Source organism: Varroa jacobsoni, unplaced genomic scaffold (genome assembly GCF_002532875.2).
Source record: "Varroa jacobsoni isolate VJ856 unplaced genomic scaffold, vjacob_1.0 scaffold_486, whole genome shotgun sequence".
In the NCBI taxonomy this organism is placed as follows: Eukaryota; Metazoa; Arthropoda; class Arachnida; order Mesostigmata; family Varroidae; genus Varroa; species Varroa jacobsoni.
Window position 1 is genome coordinate 100747 of NW_019213388.1, and position 18656 is coordinate 119402.

Consider the following 18656-nt stretch of genomic DNA (forward strand, 5'->3'; position numbering starts at 1 on the left):
TATATGCTTATAGATCCGTCTATTTTGCGGAGAAGCTCAGTGGCCAATTTTAAATCTAATAACATGTGGCGGTTAACGGACTAAACAGTTGTAGATGAAGCCGCTGAAGACGAATTCACCTCACAATTATGATTATGCAAAAATTTCATGTGACGTAAGCTGATTTAAACACATGCTAGGGTCTTCGCGAAAAACATAATGTTAGGTTGTAGAAATGAAAGATACTAGCTAACGAGAAACGTTAATTCGTTCATTGTCCTGTCATTGCTTGTTTGTTTGTCTGCCACATAATACTGCGACGAAAGCATTGTTTAGAAAAAAAATTTGGATCTGCTAGTTTGTACATTGGTTATGGTATACGACGAACAAGCGTATTAACTATGGATAGCAAATTATTGTTTGTTAGTATCCAGCAAGCTGAAATCGATTTGACTTTTGTCCTCAGCGTAAAGACCAGATGTCAACTTTCTGCAGTATTTTGAATAAACCGCCGTATTCTATGACTTGCACGTGCTCAGCTGAGGGCTTTCGCGCTAAATCGTGGAAGGTTACCATTCGTTGTCGTAGTAATAGCCCTTTATGAACTGCAACTGGCAGATGATGTACGCGGTGGTGCTAGCACCATGTTGTACGGTTTTGCCTTCTCCGTCGTTGGAATTCAGGCCAATGTCTGGCGTATGGCAGAGTCACTTTATTTTTATGGTGGGCTGTACAGAAGATGAAGAAGACACCAGCAGAAGGCGCCGGTTTAGTCTTCGAGCGTTTCATCGTCCATCACTTACACACTGCGATAAACCGTACCGAGGGTGGGGTAGTCGTCATTCCCATAACCTGTCGTAATAAATGTTAGCCCTACTTGAAGTTTACACTCTGTGATACGAACTTTACCATACTGCAACACAAACGAGTCTGGCTCAGTACGTCACCAGAAGTTACGTGTTAAAATGTGTCTTGGTAATTCTACATAGTTGATCCTCTTCTAATATTTACAGCGTGGATAAATGTAACGCTCCGCATGCGCTTTGACCTCAGTGGGCGGGGTACCATATGATCTGCTTGCTCAAGCATGCGCGGTCGAAATGATTAACACATGTTCGTGTATGGTAACAACAAAATGTCGATTCTACACGTCTCGAACCGTACCAAACACATCATACAAGTTTCAAGTTGCATTCAACGTTGCGTCAATTCTATTCTACAGAAGTTTCGGCTAATCGTGCCACCTTCAAAAAACCCATTCCCTTTCAACCACCGACAGCCGCCATAGTATCGACGGAAAAAGCAACATCTTCACTTGTACTCCACCGCTTTATCGTCGGATCAGCCATTCTAAATGTCCTGCGCTAATTTACGTTCGCTAGCCTTTCTGGCCAGGCAATCGGCCAGTGACAGAAACGCGAATAACACGCGGTGATAACACGCGGACAGTGATACGCCTAGCTATCCGTTGGGAACTGTTCTTATCTCTAGTACGATGTGTGCACAGCTGTTGCTGCTGGTCACGTATTTTTACGCGGGGGCTCCTCTGCCGTCGGGCCGTTTGCCGCACAGTAATAATGCATCACTATACAAAAACTATGGATCAGAAATCCTCCGCGCTGCGCCCACGAGCTACTCGTAAACGAAGAAGAAAAGCCTCCCGCTAAGCTAAACGCACGCAGTATCGTGACCAGTCTCGGTGAAACGGCCACGCTGCAAAACAAGCTGACCCTTTTGTGCGGTCCCGTCATGTCGAAACAGAACAATGAACGTCTTTCGAGAAATGCAAAAGAGGACATCACTGTTTTTGCCACGTTTGCTTATTTGTATTTATTTTTTTTGCCGCAACGCTGCCAATGTTGAATGCATTAATATTACAAACATTATTACAGCTCTTTATCTGGGGTATATTTCTTGCCTTCTACCAAAGAGATCATAACTTCGAAAAACGTTCTTGTGTGCTTTTCTGTCGATACTCAGTTATCATGGCGTACATACAAGACGCATATGTACATGTGTGCACCTGACACGTCAATGAAATGGAAATATGGTAGAATGAAAAGTCATACCGATGATGACTTCGTCAACGCAATACTGTCGCTGATGAATGAATGATTCCATCTCGACTTTATTCCTTTCTAGCTATTAATAATAAGGATACTAGGACTCTCAGCGTGCGTATTGCACACTGTAGCGCGAGGATGCAGAGCGACGCCTAGACGACGTCGTGTCACACAGAGAAAGCTAAAACTCGAAACATGGACGGTCCTAGGGCTGTTATTTCGCTGTTGCCGAATCACTGTATAATCGTTTATTTATTGTCACCGGTTCGGTGTTCTTAGTGCGCTATTTCGTACTGTGATAGGGTTCTGTGCGAATAAAAGTTGGAACACAACTCTAATAAATACGAACTAACTGATATCTAGTTGGTTCGAAGGAGTCTGATCGACCTGCGTAAGGCTTTAGGGCACGTGTGCCCCGCATGTACTTAAAGAATAGTAGAAAAAAACTCAATGTTATATTAAAGAAACAGACCTCTTTTATGTCGGCGAGATATCTATGTTATGTTATATGCTGTGCTAACTGTCTTCTCTTCCTATTTATATTTTCACTAAACTGTTATTGTTGCACTCGATTGGATCCACCTTATTATCGTAGCTTGCTATAGGGAAATTCGCTCTGTCCTTCTGCTTGGCCTCTTACCGTTACTGCATCCTCCTAAGTTTTCCCGAATGCGTGCTTATATTTTTGACTGTTCTAGCAAAACGTCCTGTAACTGAAGAAGGTGTTAGCCAAAAGTAAAAAAGCTGTACGCCGATTTTGAGCTAAGGTGCTGCCTGCCCCTTCGTTGTTCGTAACTGATCAGACTTTTTTTTGTTTCGGATTTTGTAACTTATACGTTTGTATAAAAGTTCGATGATTACCTTAATCGCACGACTAATAATTCAAAATTAAGACGCGAATAAATTATTCAAAGCAACAAATAGTGAGCTAGTAGATCAATAAAACCCCTAAAAATTTTGACCTAAGTAGAAATCAACCATATTCCCATTCGACCTACCGCAACATCTCGATCTGTGCAAAGGGGCACATTGGTCCTGTTTGCCAAAGATGCTAACTCAGTTTATTGACTACAATAGCTGCGCTAGGTAGGCTGCTTCTACATTGATTTTGATACACGACAAATTGAAATAGGCCTGAATCTCTCTCGAGTCGACGACTAACTTCTAGCAGGACATGAATGAAATAAGCAGAACGGCCAGCGAGAGATAATGAATACAATCGCATTAAACATTCAAGCGATTGGACGTCAGTGACAGCAGCAGCGAAACAACTGCTGGAAAGAACTTTTTCTCTCTGTGATATTGTAGTTAAGGTGATAGTGATGGCCGTTGTCCTGCTGACTGTATCGGCGAAAAAAGAAACAGGCGAGGAAAGGGCCCGGTTTGCCTAAGGCCACTACGACTTCTATACCATTTACAATAAAACAGCAATAACAGGTAATACTGCATTAAGTAACAACGCGATGACTCGGACCAGCATTAAACCGTGGAGGCCTTCTTTTAACGGTTGTAGTATCGGCCAGCTGCTTCTTTTGCTGCTGTTGTTGTAACCGTTAGTTGGCGCTTCCGGTCGGACCGTTTTATTTCACAGATGGACAGAAATCGAGACGGAGCCATCAAAAGAACAGGCAAAAGGATCGACGTCAAATGAAACGAACAAGTTCCGCTTATAGCACAACTCGTAACACGAACCATTTTCGAACGGTACCCTGTCCTACTATATATTTCTGTGTGTATGTGATTTCATTCTGCTGGGAACCCGATTGAATGGCTGGCATGGGTACGGAAGGTGCCCAGCATGTACGCTCATTAGCAATGGTTAAATATCTGTGAATAGATGGTAAAAGTATCTAGTAATTTCACGCTGGCCGGGTGCGTTGGGCATAAATACGGGATAATATGCTAGACGCATAAACGCACCAATTATATCAGGCTTTATCAACTATTGCAGGAATTTAGGGACTTGTTTTAGCTGGATTTGAGCCTGCCGACATCTTTATAAACCGAAGGCTTTTTTTTTTTCTAGCATTAAGCTCACCCGCCGCCTTTACAAGGTGGACAGAATAATACGCTTGACCGACCAAGTATCAAACCCAAACGATAATATAAATTAAAACTGCCAACAAACGAAGTACAATTCGTATCATTTTCTCACAGTTCTAAGACATGTACACCGCCATATATAACACATGATATTCATAAAGAAGCCTATTCAAACGTGGCCGCAAAGGCGCGTCTACCCTTGTAAGCCAATTACCGGCCTTGCAGACGTCGCAAAACAGAAGGCTAATACCTCATACCTTTTAGAAAAAATATCGCAACTCAATTTGAAAATAATACACAGAGAGTACATTGGTAATTTGTGTATTATCTTCTTAAAGTGTAATCTACCCTAGCCAGTGGACAGAAGACACATCGATTCTTCGATCGAAGGTTTCGACTGCTCCATATCGTCTGTAAGGTTCTGATTCAGAGAGCGCCGCTATTCATACATAACAAACATACTACGCGTGATACTAGAATATCATTGAAAACCCAAAAGTATAACCCCTTTGAAAGCTTTTTTTTTTCTTAAATTAGCGGATTTCACCTGCTTTTGTTGTCAAGGCTGAAGCCAACACGATTTGTCAATCAGATAGTTCAATTTTTGTGCTCCATGATCTTCAGGTCTCAGTCGTTTGTTAATGAGTTGTCTAACAAGTTGGTATCGACTAACAGCACATAACTAGCGAACTAGTTTTACCTATGATATGGTAGTCAACCTCATTTCATTCACATAATGTCTCCTGCCTCGCAACACACCCGATCTGTACGAGGCGTGCTTTGAGACGACGTGTGATGTCATAGTTAATATACGCAGATCGACGTATTTACGTGTTCGGCCATGTTACGAAACCTGTGTGTATAGACGATGTGCTTCCAGCTGAAACAACAACGTACCGGTCGAGCGCTGGATTCGTACTACGACCATTTAAAGACCATAGGGTAAACAATGAAGTCGAAGTGAGAAAAGGAAAGAAAACTTTCTTTCTTTGTGTACAATCAGGTGGTGGTGTTCCATTCGAAAAAAGAATAGATCCGGACAAATCTGGTTAACAGAAGTACGTTTTTACAATAATAGATAGACAGTTATAGGTGTACAATTAAGTTACGAACACATCGTCAGGCCGACAGGCGTAGGAAGCTGACCTAAACTGCAAATGTCCGCAGAGGTCGTCTTTTTTTTTATCTTGCGTTGAGAACCGGTTGCTTTTTTATTCTGGCCTTGAAGTTGGGCTGTGGCAAAATTGTTAGTTAAGTTCGCTTGTTCGACCGTAACTTTCTCATAAGCCTCTGTTTGTGACAACTAATGAATCTTTCGCCGGCCGGCGTTTGGGCGTCTGGCGACTATCTGCGCACCGTAACCCAGCTGTGCTATGCTGTCTGTCGATTAACGTGTTTGGATCTGGGCCATATTGGCGACCATGTACTAATGCGGCTTGCGAATGGACACACGATGGACAGCGCGTGATTGGATTGATTTTCATCACAAAGCAACGGCAGTGACGGAATAAAACAGTCCGTTCGCGCTCCTATAGCTGGCAGTGGGGACAACATCGACGTTGAATGGTAGGATAGTTGGGGCCTAAGCAGGGGGAGAGGACTAACGGCGGGGGTGTCAAATGCTGGTGTTGAGCTAAGGGCAGCAACAGAGCGCGACGTCAAACGACCCCACGTAGGACGCGCACGAATATGACTTGTAGCAGACTTTTGTCTCTTTATCAGCAGACCGTTGCCACTATGCCCATTTGGACGACGACATCATTGATACAAGGGTCATCAGACCTTTTGTTGTGACTTCTGCTAGGTCCTCCAACAGCTGCCGTTGCCGCGTCGCACTGGTCTTCGACCTTCAGTCAGACTACTGTCGAAGTTGCGAAGGATTGCTTTTCTTCGAAATCATACCAATGCCAGCAGTCGAACGCCGGTAAAGTAAACCGACATCAACTGACTATAGCACTGCACAGCACCTGCTGTGTCTGTCAGCATCAATAATAACAGTAGCAATAGCAATGGCAGCCGAAGTCGTCGTTGTTAATATATCAGAATGACAGATTCCTGGCAATATGATCCAGCTACCTTAAATGACTGCAGCCGTAATCGCCACTGCTGTTGCGGTTTCCGAACCACTTGTCGGTGCCCATCAGTAGTGAACTATCAGCATTAGTCATATTCGAAGTATATTGCTATACGAGTGTCGACCACGGTGCCGTCATGATAGGAGAAGTGAGCTGGGGTAACCTTTTCAAAAGGATTGTCCAGCCAACGATAGCGTCATAATAAGGAAAGTCTGCTTCGATTCTGCTTAACTGCTGATGGTGCCGATGGCCCGATAGGGTATCCGATGCCCCGGGGATCGTAATAGGGCTTGATGAGGCGGGCATAAGCTTCACCTCCCCCGCCCACTGACACTTACGGTTTCTACACACTATAAAGAAATTACTTATTTCGCGTAAACGTCGGACACGATCGGCATGCCTCCAGCGAACAATCGAGCTATCCATCCCAACGCCCTGCCGGACTGTATGGTTGAGCGACAATGATCACAGAGGGGATTGCGTTACTGCCGTCAATCAATGGCGAAAAATAGTTCGTGACAGGATTGCGAACGCTATTTCTTTAATTCCAATAAACGTTGTAAATCTTCGGAGTAAGCTTAATGTCGATATGACTTGCAGGTTGCTTGGGCCTGCAGGAGTGCCTGCCAGGCAGCACGTATCTAACTGGAAGTACCTTAACAAACTATTGACCCTTTGAGACAACCAGGAAGAGACTGATTTGTACAAACGCGAAAGCCGAATGCGAGAGAGAGAGAGCTAAAATGGCTGAATAATGAGATTATCTTGCGGATATACTTTTTTACGGTGTTTTTTTTGCGCTTTGGCAATGCAATCATGGATCGACCAATGGCAACTCATGTGAAATTAAGTATTCGACTTTAAGGCGATGCTTATTTTGTGCCATAAGCAGAATTTTCCTTATTAATTGAACCAGGAAGTAGTATAAAGTGAACGCGGCCGCATGCGTTTCGGTGTCGGTAGTGTAAACGGAATGAGATCAATGAACATGAACCACAAATAAGATTAAGCAGAAACGGGGAAAAATAAAAGTTGGCTTTTTTAGAACAAAGTGTGCCTATTTTTACAAGCATCCTTTTAATTCAGTTCTTCTCTTTTGGGTTGGTTGAATAACTTTATCTGTAATATAGTGCGTAATCTAAGAAATTAATTATAGTGAATTATTGCTAGCTTTTCAAATATCGACTTTTTTTTCCCATAGCGTACGGTGGCGTAGGCCACGGAACGTCTCGCGCTGTAACGTTTTCGTATCTTCATCCCGAAAGCGGTTCGACGCTACCTACAGCAGTTACCCCCCGTAGCCGTTCGCGTCTATAAAACCGTATTAATTGGATCTACTTCTAATCACCCGCTCACTCAATCTTCACTGACTGATTCGCTTGTTGGCTGTTATACAGTAGTACAATGAGACGTATGCTTTAGCCGAAACTAAAGCCATCAGCAGTCTCTGGCTTCTGTAGTTGTGGTGATTTTTTTCTCGTGATTTCGTTTCATGCTTCTCATAATAGAAAGTTTCTAATTTTATGTAACAGGTTCAGCGTCCTGTACGTTGGCCAAGCCCCGTTCGGGCGACTAAGTCGGACGCACGGCCAGAAGCTATTCAGAGGTAGTCACCACATATAAACACCTCTAAGTAAACGTTCGCCTGTCAATCCACCCCTGACTGAAGGATAAATTCACAAGTTGGCGCGTAATTTGTCATGTAGAATTTTTCGACAGTTGCAGGATTATGACCTGAGACTATACGTGACCGCGGCTGCGAGTTTAGGTTTCTGCTCGATTATATTATAATTGTTACTAGCTATTATTAGTTCCTAGTTTTCTGAAGAATACCCAAGTTGTAATAAATACATGACCAATCGATAGACTAGATTTTTTACCCATTACAAAATACGAGTCACTATCGAAACCAGGTTCTTCCTGCTACATACGTAGTAAGTAAACGTTAGTTGTCTAAGCTAAAGTACTAATTACTAAACAATTCAACTTTATCTGTTCTGTTAAATGGCTGGAAACTCATAAAGAAATTACCTCATCATGATAGCATTTATCTCAATTATCTCTAGACAATTTCATTCTAGCTGCAAGATACTAGCGAAGAAGATCCGTCATATCTGCGACACATTGTATAGCGACCACCCATGTTAATACGATACAAAACAAAATAAAACCTTAATTCACTGAACATTTGGATACTGAGGTGGGTTTGCAGTTTTCGGAGGTACATCCATCTGTAGAATAAACCCAGCCGGCTTTGAGCTTCATCACAATCGTGTATTACTCACGTAAAGTTGGATCGTAGTGAAAATATTGCTGGACTATTGCATCGTTCTGTTCTGCTTATCTTTCGTAAGTCTTTCGTTTACTCAATTTCAAATCAGATCTGGATTGAGGACAGCAAGGAAAAGTTCCAAAAAAGTTTCCAGCAACTTGCAGCTAGTATGAATGCACAAGCTTCATAGAGGATACAATAGATTACGCAACTTGTTGTGGCGCGGTTGATTTGCGCCTTTTTGTTCAGCTCAGATATGAACAATTTAAGCATCAAGACCCAATCTGCCTGTGGTACAATCAAGACAGGTCTCCATCGAACTACATGTACAGTTAAAAAACATATATACCCTATCTCTCACCTATATGGTACATGCTTTTAAACCGCTTAGCTAAGCAATTTCCTCTACTCGCATATAGCTGTTCGATTAAAAATATATTTGGCCAAAAATAGCCTGCCAACTTGTTAAGCAATGTTACCACCCAAATCAGATTACTAGAACGTTTCTTACTCCTTCAGAGGCTACTCTGATGTATTATACAATATGTTACTAAATTGTTACTCAAACAATAGTGCATTAAGGATTGACGAGCTCGATATCCTGTACAAACTAGTGACGAATCCTCTGAATACCAACGTATTGCCCTTACTGTTATTATTAACCGTATAAGTATCCCATTAACCGTTTGCCTGGGAAGCCTGTCAAAATCTTGATCTAGACGGTGACCATTCCGGGTCGTTAGTTGAGGAAAGATAACACAACGTAAATAACTGTATAAAAACACACACACACACACACACACCTAAACAAACAAACATAGCAGAAAAATAATGGCGGTCGTAATAAAAATGAAATGCCCCATCGCACAGTAAGATGACCAACATAGATATGGCCCATCAAACGTCATTCACAGACACCCCCACATCATTCCGTAAAAGCTGTGCCCCATACAACAACAGCCCATTAACCATATTGAAGCGTTCAGTGCCATTCATGGCTGCTTTACTAACAGTCCAGGCGGCAACACCAGCTGCCGCTTCTGAAAACCCCTTGCTAACGTGAGAATCTCTCAGAAGCTGCAACAGCTTCGCATTTCGGATGACTCGGCCCTGTCAGCCATCGTAATCGTAGTTCCATCGTTGCACTATTGGCCAATTCTCCCACAACCGCACATGAACATCTTTATACTGACTACTACACATACACACACGCATATACACACATATACAGAGACGGGTCTGTGCATTCGCTCCGTCGTGTAGCCTTAGACGGCGTACGTGTAGCAGAATTCGCTGCAGTTATTAAGTAAGTTAGATGGCCGATGGAAGTCCATAGAGGAGGGAACAATCTATGAAAGTCCTCTTTCTCGTTAAGTGTTACAATTTTTCATCGTCACTGCGGCGATCCCTATGCCCTCCCCCAGTGCCTTCAGCAACAGCCATCTCCCGCACCACACAACTATCAGCATCCAGAATACCGGGGTTGCGCTGTGAACCGGGCGCCTTTCAGAGAGGATTGTTGGCCTGCTTTGGCACTCATTAGTAGCCGTTGGGAAGCAGACGGCAGAGATCCGATCAGATAGGACAACTGCTTTGGCGCATTTTTAACATACTCCTACTATATGTTGAAGCACGTATGTATGTATGTATGTATGTATGTATGTAAAGGTATGCAAGGTGATAGTTGGTAGCCTATTCGCTCGTTTGTTTCCGTCCGTAATTGTGTATGGGTATGAAGACGTGTATAGCATATTCAAGATGGCGCTATTTTTTTTGTGATTATTCTGCAGTTCGAGTCGTGGCTGCTGGTATCGTTGTTCCAACGATGAGACCTCGATTTCAACACCGGTCGAGCTTTGCCCCTACATACGGAGGCTTGATCACTGGGATAAGTGTCGAAAAGTGTAAAGAGATATAAAGAGGCCAATTTCGATTGTCTCAATCTGTGAACTCATGTAACTACTACTACAACGCTGAGTGAACGCGACGACGAGTTAACGCTTAGTCGCTGCTCGTAATGTAAATGTATACGGTTTAGCGTTCATTCGATAACCTTTCTCGTTCTTGGTCGATGGATTGACAGAGTCTAGAAGCTGGCGGTCAAGGGTTAGGCGAAATCGGCGAGTCGCTCGAAATTCCATCGTTTCGCAGAAGCAGTATCGCTAATGGGGTCAGCGGCAGCGGCTTTGGGTAGCGCAAGTATTTATCTAAAGCAATTTTCACGGTGTTTTTAGTACCCATTTGTCCGTAATTCGTTGAAGGGAAACTTTTGCGCCGGTGGCCTTTGTTGCGAAGTTGTATCACCGCGTGGCGTGATGTTATTAAATTGTGTCACTGCTAATTTGGTAGGCTTGTGGAAATCATATTTGCAGAAGGTGCGGTACCCGTTTTTCCTGCGTTATTGTTGCCGTCGTTGAAGTGTCAACAACAATGGCGAACACCAATATAAGGTGTTCAAAGAGCCCAAAAGATGTCGATAGACTTTTTGGGCCGATTAGCATTTAGCGAATAAATTTTATAAAAAGGGAAGTTTTTAGTGACTACGGTAGACGAGGACGCGTACAGATGTAGATCGTCGAGTCAAATGAATGGCTATCCGGAAACGGCTCGAAGCGGCGGTAATAGTCTTGCTTGCTACCTTGATGCGTATGGACATTACGTGTATGTTGTCCGGATGTCGTTAACAATAGTAAGAGATGATAGAAATGTAATGCTAATGCCGCTATGATATTTGTTGCCGGTGTTGTTATGTCGACATTCAGCAATTTATACAACATTGCCGATAAAGAAGGATGGTAAAGCTTCCGTTAAGGCCACTGCTGCTGTCGCGGTTAACAACGATTGTTACTATTATTAATATTATGGTTACGGCTGATGCTAAGAAAAGTAGAAAGATATTGCGCACGGTTCGTGATTGTAGGAGAGTGCCGATGCGACTACTCGAACTGCCGCTGCCGCCTTCTCTTGTTTTTGTCATTCACCCTATCGATAGAGCGATACGCCGTCATCTAACACTCATCACCCGCTGATGTGGTCCACGTTTTTCCGCGACGTCCGCTGTATACCTTTCTGCCATTCGCAAAGTTCTACTCGGTTATAAAAATTAGACTTGAAGACAAGCGAGATACTTGCAAAGGTGACGTTCCTGCGGTTTTTACCAAGAGAACCGGCAATAGCAATAGATATGGGGGAAACGTCTGGCTAGTCACCACTCTTCATGGAAGATCAACAAGAAGAGACTAATAAGCTGAGCCAAACAGGAAAGCATAACAGAACGAGCTGAAGTAGCCGAAAATGACATCAACTCTTTGCGTATTGTCTTCGAAGAACCACCGCCAACGAAGCTTCAACCGATGACCTAACGAAATGGTCGAGATGCAAACGGGTAATTTAACGTCGAAACTGGAGCAGAACAACAGCAAACAGCCAAAATCGATGAAATCATCGCAGACCAGCGCCATCACTTTTATCGCGATTTTTCGGTGGTGGCAAAGTGCGTTAGTCACGTCGTGCATTGGTTTGCCTCTTAGCCCTACAATGCACGCGTCATGCAGAAGAATCGCAATGTTCTTTGTAGAAGCAGTCATATTGGCAAATTGGCGGAACGAGCTGCTATCGCTGCAGCGTTCGATGCTAGTAGTTGTTGACGACGTCATTGCTGAAAGGACCGGCCATAACGTTAAGACCAGGCGTAGAAGAAAGCTGGCATCGAATTATCGCACACGGACTGCCAGTAAGCTGGAGCTCGCAGCTGCGGCAGCAAAGTTGTACAATTCCCCGTAGTCCCAGAACCGCCGAGGTGAGACGCGAGTCTGTGCGCGCCAACCCTATAGAACGATCGGTTGGGCCGTTCTAGTTGTTGATTGGTCAACTCAGAATTGTCCTTTGTCTCCCTAATCTTTCCCCTGGTCCTGCTGTCAAGTAGCGCTCCAAAGCAATTAAGCGTGGTCGGCAATGGCAAGCTCTGGCATCCTCTGCCAGAGCCAATGTAGGCGTTAACTGCCGCGAGTTTCCTCCACTCGTCAGCCTACTCGAGAGCTGCAGGGGTCGTATGAAACGCCGAAAAGAAGTGCGAAAATCGGAGTAACGTTGGCTCTTTCTTACCGCTGTGCACTGCTAACGCCAGCATGTGCTGCAACAAGCTGAGATGTGGTCCTTCCCGCTTCGCTCGACAAGAACAGGCAAGCTATAACGAAACGATGACCACAACGACAACACCGAATCCCAAGAAAGTTTAGTTGGTGGCAAGAGCTTAAACATCGAAAAGACGACTCCTGAAGATTTAACGCCGCCGTCTAATGGCTGCTGCCGTCGTCTGCTGGAATGACCCACATAGAGAATGGCTGACGCGACGGTGCGGTAGAACTGTAGCAGAGGTAAGTGCACACCAGCAGAAGTAACAATACTTCGACAGTGATGATAGCTGTTGCCACCGGAACGGTAAGTGAAGAATTGACGTTCACCGAAGAACCCACGTAAGCTTGTACGCAAGCGTGCGCGTGTGTATTGGATATGGCTGTCAGCTGACTGAGCTGCAGTACATATGTACGCATGGCTGCAGCGGGCGCAAGCTTGCTTTTTATCGACGGCAAGTCTAGCCAACAGCGAAGGAATACGGCGGCTGTTGGTAGAAAGCGAAGCTGTGTTGAGCTTTAAGCACTAGCCAACGCCACCCCATCAAAGATGCGCAGCAGGAACGACACCAGGACGATAAAAACAGCGGCCGACGTCGACGACGAACCGAAATAACGAAGGAACAAAGAAGACCGAAAGAAAAAGGAAGCCCGTGGGGGACCGGCGCCGGAGGGGACCGGGGCAGTACCCGGGACGACAGTTGAACTGCTACCTCAACTACGCCAACAGGCCAAACGCCGAAAGGCCAGAGCCCGGAACCGAGTCCCTGACTCTGAGCCGTGGTTGGCTGCTTCGGCGAACCCTTTCTGCCAAGTGCTAACCATGAGGGTGACGGCTACTACGACGACAGAGGGAACCGCATACACAGAGGAGATGTTTACAGGAAAAGGGCAGCATGACGGGAGGAATGACAACACACGTCAATTTTTGTTAAATGACGCGGGAAGCAACGAGCCAACAGCAGCCGTGGTAGACTGTAAATAGAGATCGGACAAGATCGTGGAGGCACCAAATATTTCTGTCATGGCCTTATGTGAAAAATCCTGTGGACAGGATGCCTTCTCTGCGATAGCCTGATCAGGGCTAAACGATTGTTTCATTAGTCAGCGAATAAATTAGTAAGCGGCCGGCCGGTCGGTCACTCGGCCGAGACACTTGGTACAAGTATGTATTCGCATCCTATTAAAGTTAGAGTTATAATATTATCCATGCACTGACATACTTAAAGAGGGACGGTGTTGCATGGTGAAAACAACGGAAGCGTGGCCAGATAACGCAGTGCTAATTTTGCGTTGGTGTCAGTTATATTCAATTGAAATTGTATTAAACTGGAGTACTTTGCTGGAAACCTTTATCGTCGCGAGTTAGTAAGCTGAATTAACAGTGATGACTTGGCTGGCTCTTCCGAGCCATGCGCTCTATGGAGTGATGAGTATCACTCTGTAAGGGATGCTCGTTAGGGTATGAACGTTCTCTGAGCTCTTCCTGACAAGGTATTCATACCTTGTGAGGAAGAGCTCAGAGCTGAATAAATGTGATGCCATCTAACGACTGCTATTACCGCACATTTGTGAAAGCAACAATGCTAGGAAAATTTGAGCTGTAAAATTATTATGTTACATATTTCCTGTTCGGTGAATACCTACATATTTAGCTCACTACTTATTCTTGCCTTTATGTATTAGATATACTATTATCTGTGTAGCGCAATGTTTATATACGTTGCAGCTGTTATTATATGACTTGGCGGCGTCCACCATCTGCGCTGATGCAACGCTATCAGTGAGTACCAGCGCTGGCTGTAGCAGCAAAACCAGCTATATCTTTCACAAGAACCCCTCTGACCAAAGCAGATCAAGTTTAGCGTCATAGCTACTGCCGTCACGCCATCATTGTAGCCCCTTTATTCGTCTGTCCAGCCGTTGGCGGACAGCTCGTCGTAACGTTGAAAACGGAAGGAAGCTTCAGTGGTCGTTCGACTGATTCAATAGCAACAGTGCGTAGCGTCACATCGAATTATTCGGCCCTACCGACAGCGACGTCCACGGCAGCAGTGACCTGTCGCAGGAGCTAATCGTATCGCCACTGTCCACGGTCGTCCATCGTTTGGCCTGACGCCAGCTGGATAACATCCAGGCCATATCGGACTGGCTAATCGGTCGATTCACCAAGAGACCAGGGCCACTTGTTCAATAATAAAGACAGTGATAGTTGTTATTGGTTCTCCCAGCTGGGTGCTGCTACACGCAAAATGGACTGACGGCCGCCGATTCAACCCGAAGCCACGCGGGTATCTACAGGCGTGTAAACATGTTGGGAGCTATGCTATTGATGTCCATTGTGTACAGAGCGAGAGAGACAAACACAATACGAGTTTGGGGGTGACCGTAAAAACAAAACGCACGCAGGGAGGAGAAGACAACTGAAAAGCGTTACATAACAGCTGGTGAGAACTAGGTTTTCGAGGTGAACGAGTGAATTATGAGCACCTGTTGTACTAGGTAGCGCTAGCTTCAGCAATAGGATTGTTACTACGAGCGTACAATTAAACATTAGAGCTGATGCCGGAGTAATTTCATTTGATGTGCGATATTTACTGATTAAATGGTAAAATGTCCTTTTCGTTATTTCGGTGGGAAGCGTAATTTGCTCCGCTTTCCTTTTTTGTCCCCGAACGATAACAGAAATATGGGTATTATTAGATACCTCCCAACTAGCTCAGTCGCTTACTAACCTTTCATTGCCAGCGGTGGGACGGAAGACGGCATTCGACAGTAGTTCTTCGGCTAGAGTAAATGGTGAAGAAACCGAGTTTTGCATTGGCTATTATGAGAAGGATCTTATTATTATGTTATAGTTTGTAACATCGTGTGTGCAACAATGGGTCGCTGCTATCGCCGGCGCCATTATATTAATAGCGATTCCTAATATATTTGAGGAATAAGGGACACGCCCAAAGGAATATGGCTGATTATCGATTGTACAGATTACGTATGCAACTGTACAGGTGTGTAAAGGTGAAGCACACTAGAATCGTATCAAATTTTTCGTTAGAGGCCACAACATCGGAATTAACTAGATATCTATGTCTCTCGACCGTTATTACTAATCGATACTTAAGACCATCATTGCTTATTATAAACTTTGGTCTGAGCGAACAAAGGGAACTTGAAGAATCTTATTATAGTATGCTAAAGCACCGGCTTACCTATGTTCTTTGCCAGAGCCGCTGGCCGACCAGATAAGAGGAAGTGCTTTACGAGCTACCCTTGTTACCTCGCGTGAGTAATTAAACACTACTAGTAGAAAAATGGCCAGCGTGCAGTGCTATTAACATGGGTATGGATGGACACTAGATTATCGCAGAGGTAATGTTGCAGTGCTATTGGGCATTTTTCTGCTTGAGGCTTGACTCATATTCACTTCCGTTCGAAGTAAACCGTCGCTGCTACCTCTACCTCTACGATAGCGAAGCACAACAGAGTCAGCGCGAAGGGATTCGCCGGCGTCCCGTTACTTTTCCTGCTATGCCCGTCTCTTTTTGTGTGAATTGGCGTTCACCAAATGTTTTTCTCCAGCGAGTTTTACTCAACGCTAACGTATAGAATATTCAACTACACAATTTCACTTACTAGCGGTATCAAGAGCGGAAACAGTCATGGCGGGACCGACGATAGGGGCCGAAGTGGCCGCCAATTCTTGGCACAGGCAAACATGTCACTACAGATATAATGACGATAATAATGCTACTCTTAATAATAGTAAGGAAAACTTGTTTTCTATAATTTGACCACTAAAATCCTCTCTCTCCCTCAGATGCACACACATGTAGTCACAGTCTACACTTCACTCTGAATCTAGCTAATGGACGGGATAATGATTATATTGGAACACATGGGGCCGTTATTTATCCTCGGCCCCTGTACGTAGACGGCCGAGAAGTAAATACTGAAGTAAGCTACATTTTTGCCCCCACTAGCAAATATTCGTCATTTTTCACTAGAAGTTTCTTGCATCATGGCTTGAAGCGGACGCCGTGCTATTGAACCTCGGCGTTGTTGACGGTGGTCCCGTTTCGTGTTCGTGTACCAAGCCAACATTTGTATGTGCAATTCTATAGAAAGCACTGAAGGGCAATAAAAGGTCGAGAGAGTTGAAAACTTTTTTATGGGCGATGCGCTATGCCTAGCAAGTGATGCATTCAACTGGTACCGTTCTGCCTATTTAATTTTCCCGATGATTAAATGGCAAAGACAGAATGATAAAGGCATGGGCTTCTCTTACATTTAGGGCACATTTATGTAAGCCGTCGTACGGCCGCGAGTGCTAGATAGCAAAGTTGATACTTCAGAACGAAGTTCGACAGAATTAGGTTTATCCCTTCCGCGAATCGAAGAGTTAGAAAAGCGGTAGAGCGCTTACGCGTGATAGGCTCAGCTGCATGGTAATTCGAAAAAGATCGTCGACTGGCATTGCACTACGTGATATGGTCCTTCATATCTAATTATCGTTGACAGCGTGGAAACGTTTCCAGCATTTGTAATGGACGCAGTTTGGAAGAGATATGGACTCCCCGGATATGCTATAATCAAATTTGTTTAACAACGCGTTTCCGAAACGTTCGGCCACGTCGATAGACGTAATTCCTTGAACAAAAGAAGAATCGCTTCATGCAAAAGGGGATGGAATGATCAAACGACAGGAAAAATAAAAACGACGGAACGTAATTTGTCCTATAAAAGGATGCGAAACAGGCGGTAAGGTAGCTTGCACTTAAAAGCAACTCGTACTTTCAGTGCTTATTTTTTTTGATATTTTAGCGGTGCAAACTTGATGCAGGATATGTGTGCCTCAGTGTGTGTTGATAACAGCATGCACACTAATTAAGCATCAGCTTTATGACCGTATTGTTTTTTTCGTATAACAAATATTGACAAGTAATGGTTACGGCAACGGTTGGTCTATTCCAGTAAGAAGTAGGTAGGTAGGTATTTTTGTTCGCTCGTACTGCCTTTGTCCTAATCTGTTACTGTTGTTAGCAATACTCTGCAAGTGTCTATACGTCATATGAAGCTGGTGATTTAAAGGTTGAACTGAACTAAGTTTTTAAAAAATAACAATAAAAATCAGAACGTCTTGAAGTTGAAACAGTTACGTTATTTGTGTATATGAAATATCGTTAAAAAAGACTAAATCTACGATTTATTTTCAATCAATCTCCGATTAGGGACGATGGCAAAAGCTTCTGCTAGAAGGATTTAGCGGTTATAGAACGCCTCTGTGTTTTCTTACGTCTATTTATCAAGCAATATAATTGTATCAAAGGTAGACTAGATGGTAGGCGTGCTATACTGTGGCGTACTCAGTGGGTCGGGCAACGCATAGCAAAGGCCTAAATAGATGCTAAAATGATAAACACTCATATAGGTATTCAACGGTATTTATCAACGTTCGCTTCACCTGACAACCACTAAAATTGCTGTTTACACTTTGCCTACGTTTTACCCGTCTGATCTTTCCGTCGTTATTTATGATGTTTGCTTCTTTCCGCTTTTCTCTCCTTGGCGTCTTTTCAGTGAACACCTACATGTCACCGCTACAGACCGACTGTGTTAACGTTAACTATTACATCCCTGAGGATGAGGTATCCGACCAGTTTTCAGAACAGCGTTGGGAAAGACTGCGTAAGTATCCGCATACGTGAACCATATTTGTGTGACTGTTAAACATTATCGTTAGTCCAATCTTGTCGGTGCTGTACTATTTGCAAAAGCAGCACCAGCGATAAACATAACGTGCCAAGTAATTGGGATCTAAGCGAAAAATGACCTAAGGCAAAAGATGAGGGCGCTGAGAAAGCTTTCATGCAGAAACTGGTGTCAGTCACTGAAATCCCAGCAAACGACATGGCTATACAACGCGTACGATTGCAAACTGCCTGAAAACAGCTGCAAATGCAAAGGGACAGATTCATTGCATTGCTCGTTGCCTCTTTCTCCTCGTTCTTACCATGTCCTTAACGATTACGTCGACGTGATAGCATCAATCGGCAATTACAGGGGCCATTATAGTGCAATCGTACTTTTTTTC

The 18656-nt window shown here is 44.0% G+C and overlaps 1 protein-coding gene across 2 annotated transcripts in view; it reads left to right on the plus strand.

Moving 5' to 3' along the window:
* LOC111260872 (claudin domain-containing protein 1) overlaps positions 1 to 18656 on the plus strand; it is a 42252-nt gene that overhangs the window by 13131 nt on the left and 10465 nt on the right. For both annotated transcript variants that reach the window (XM_022833936.2, XM_022833935.2), the window contains exon 3: positions 18143 to 18250. In XM_022833936.2, the coding sequence (XP_022689671.1) occupies positions 18143 to 18250 (108 nt within the window). The remainder of the gene's footprint in view (positions 1 to 18142; positions 18251 to 18656) is intronic.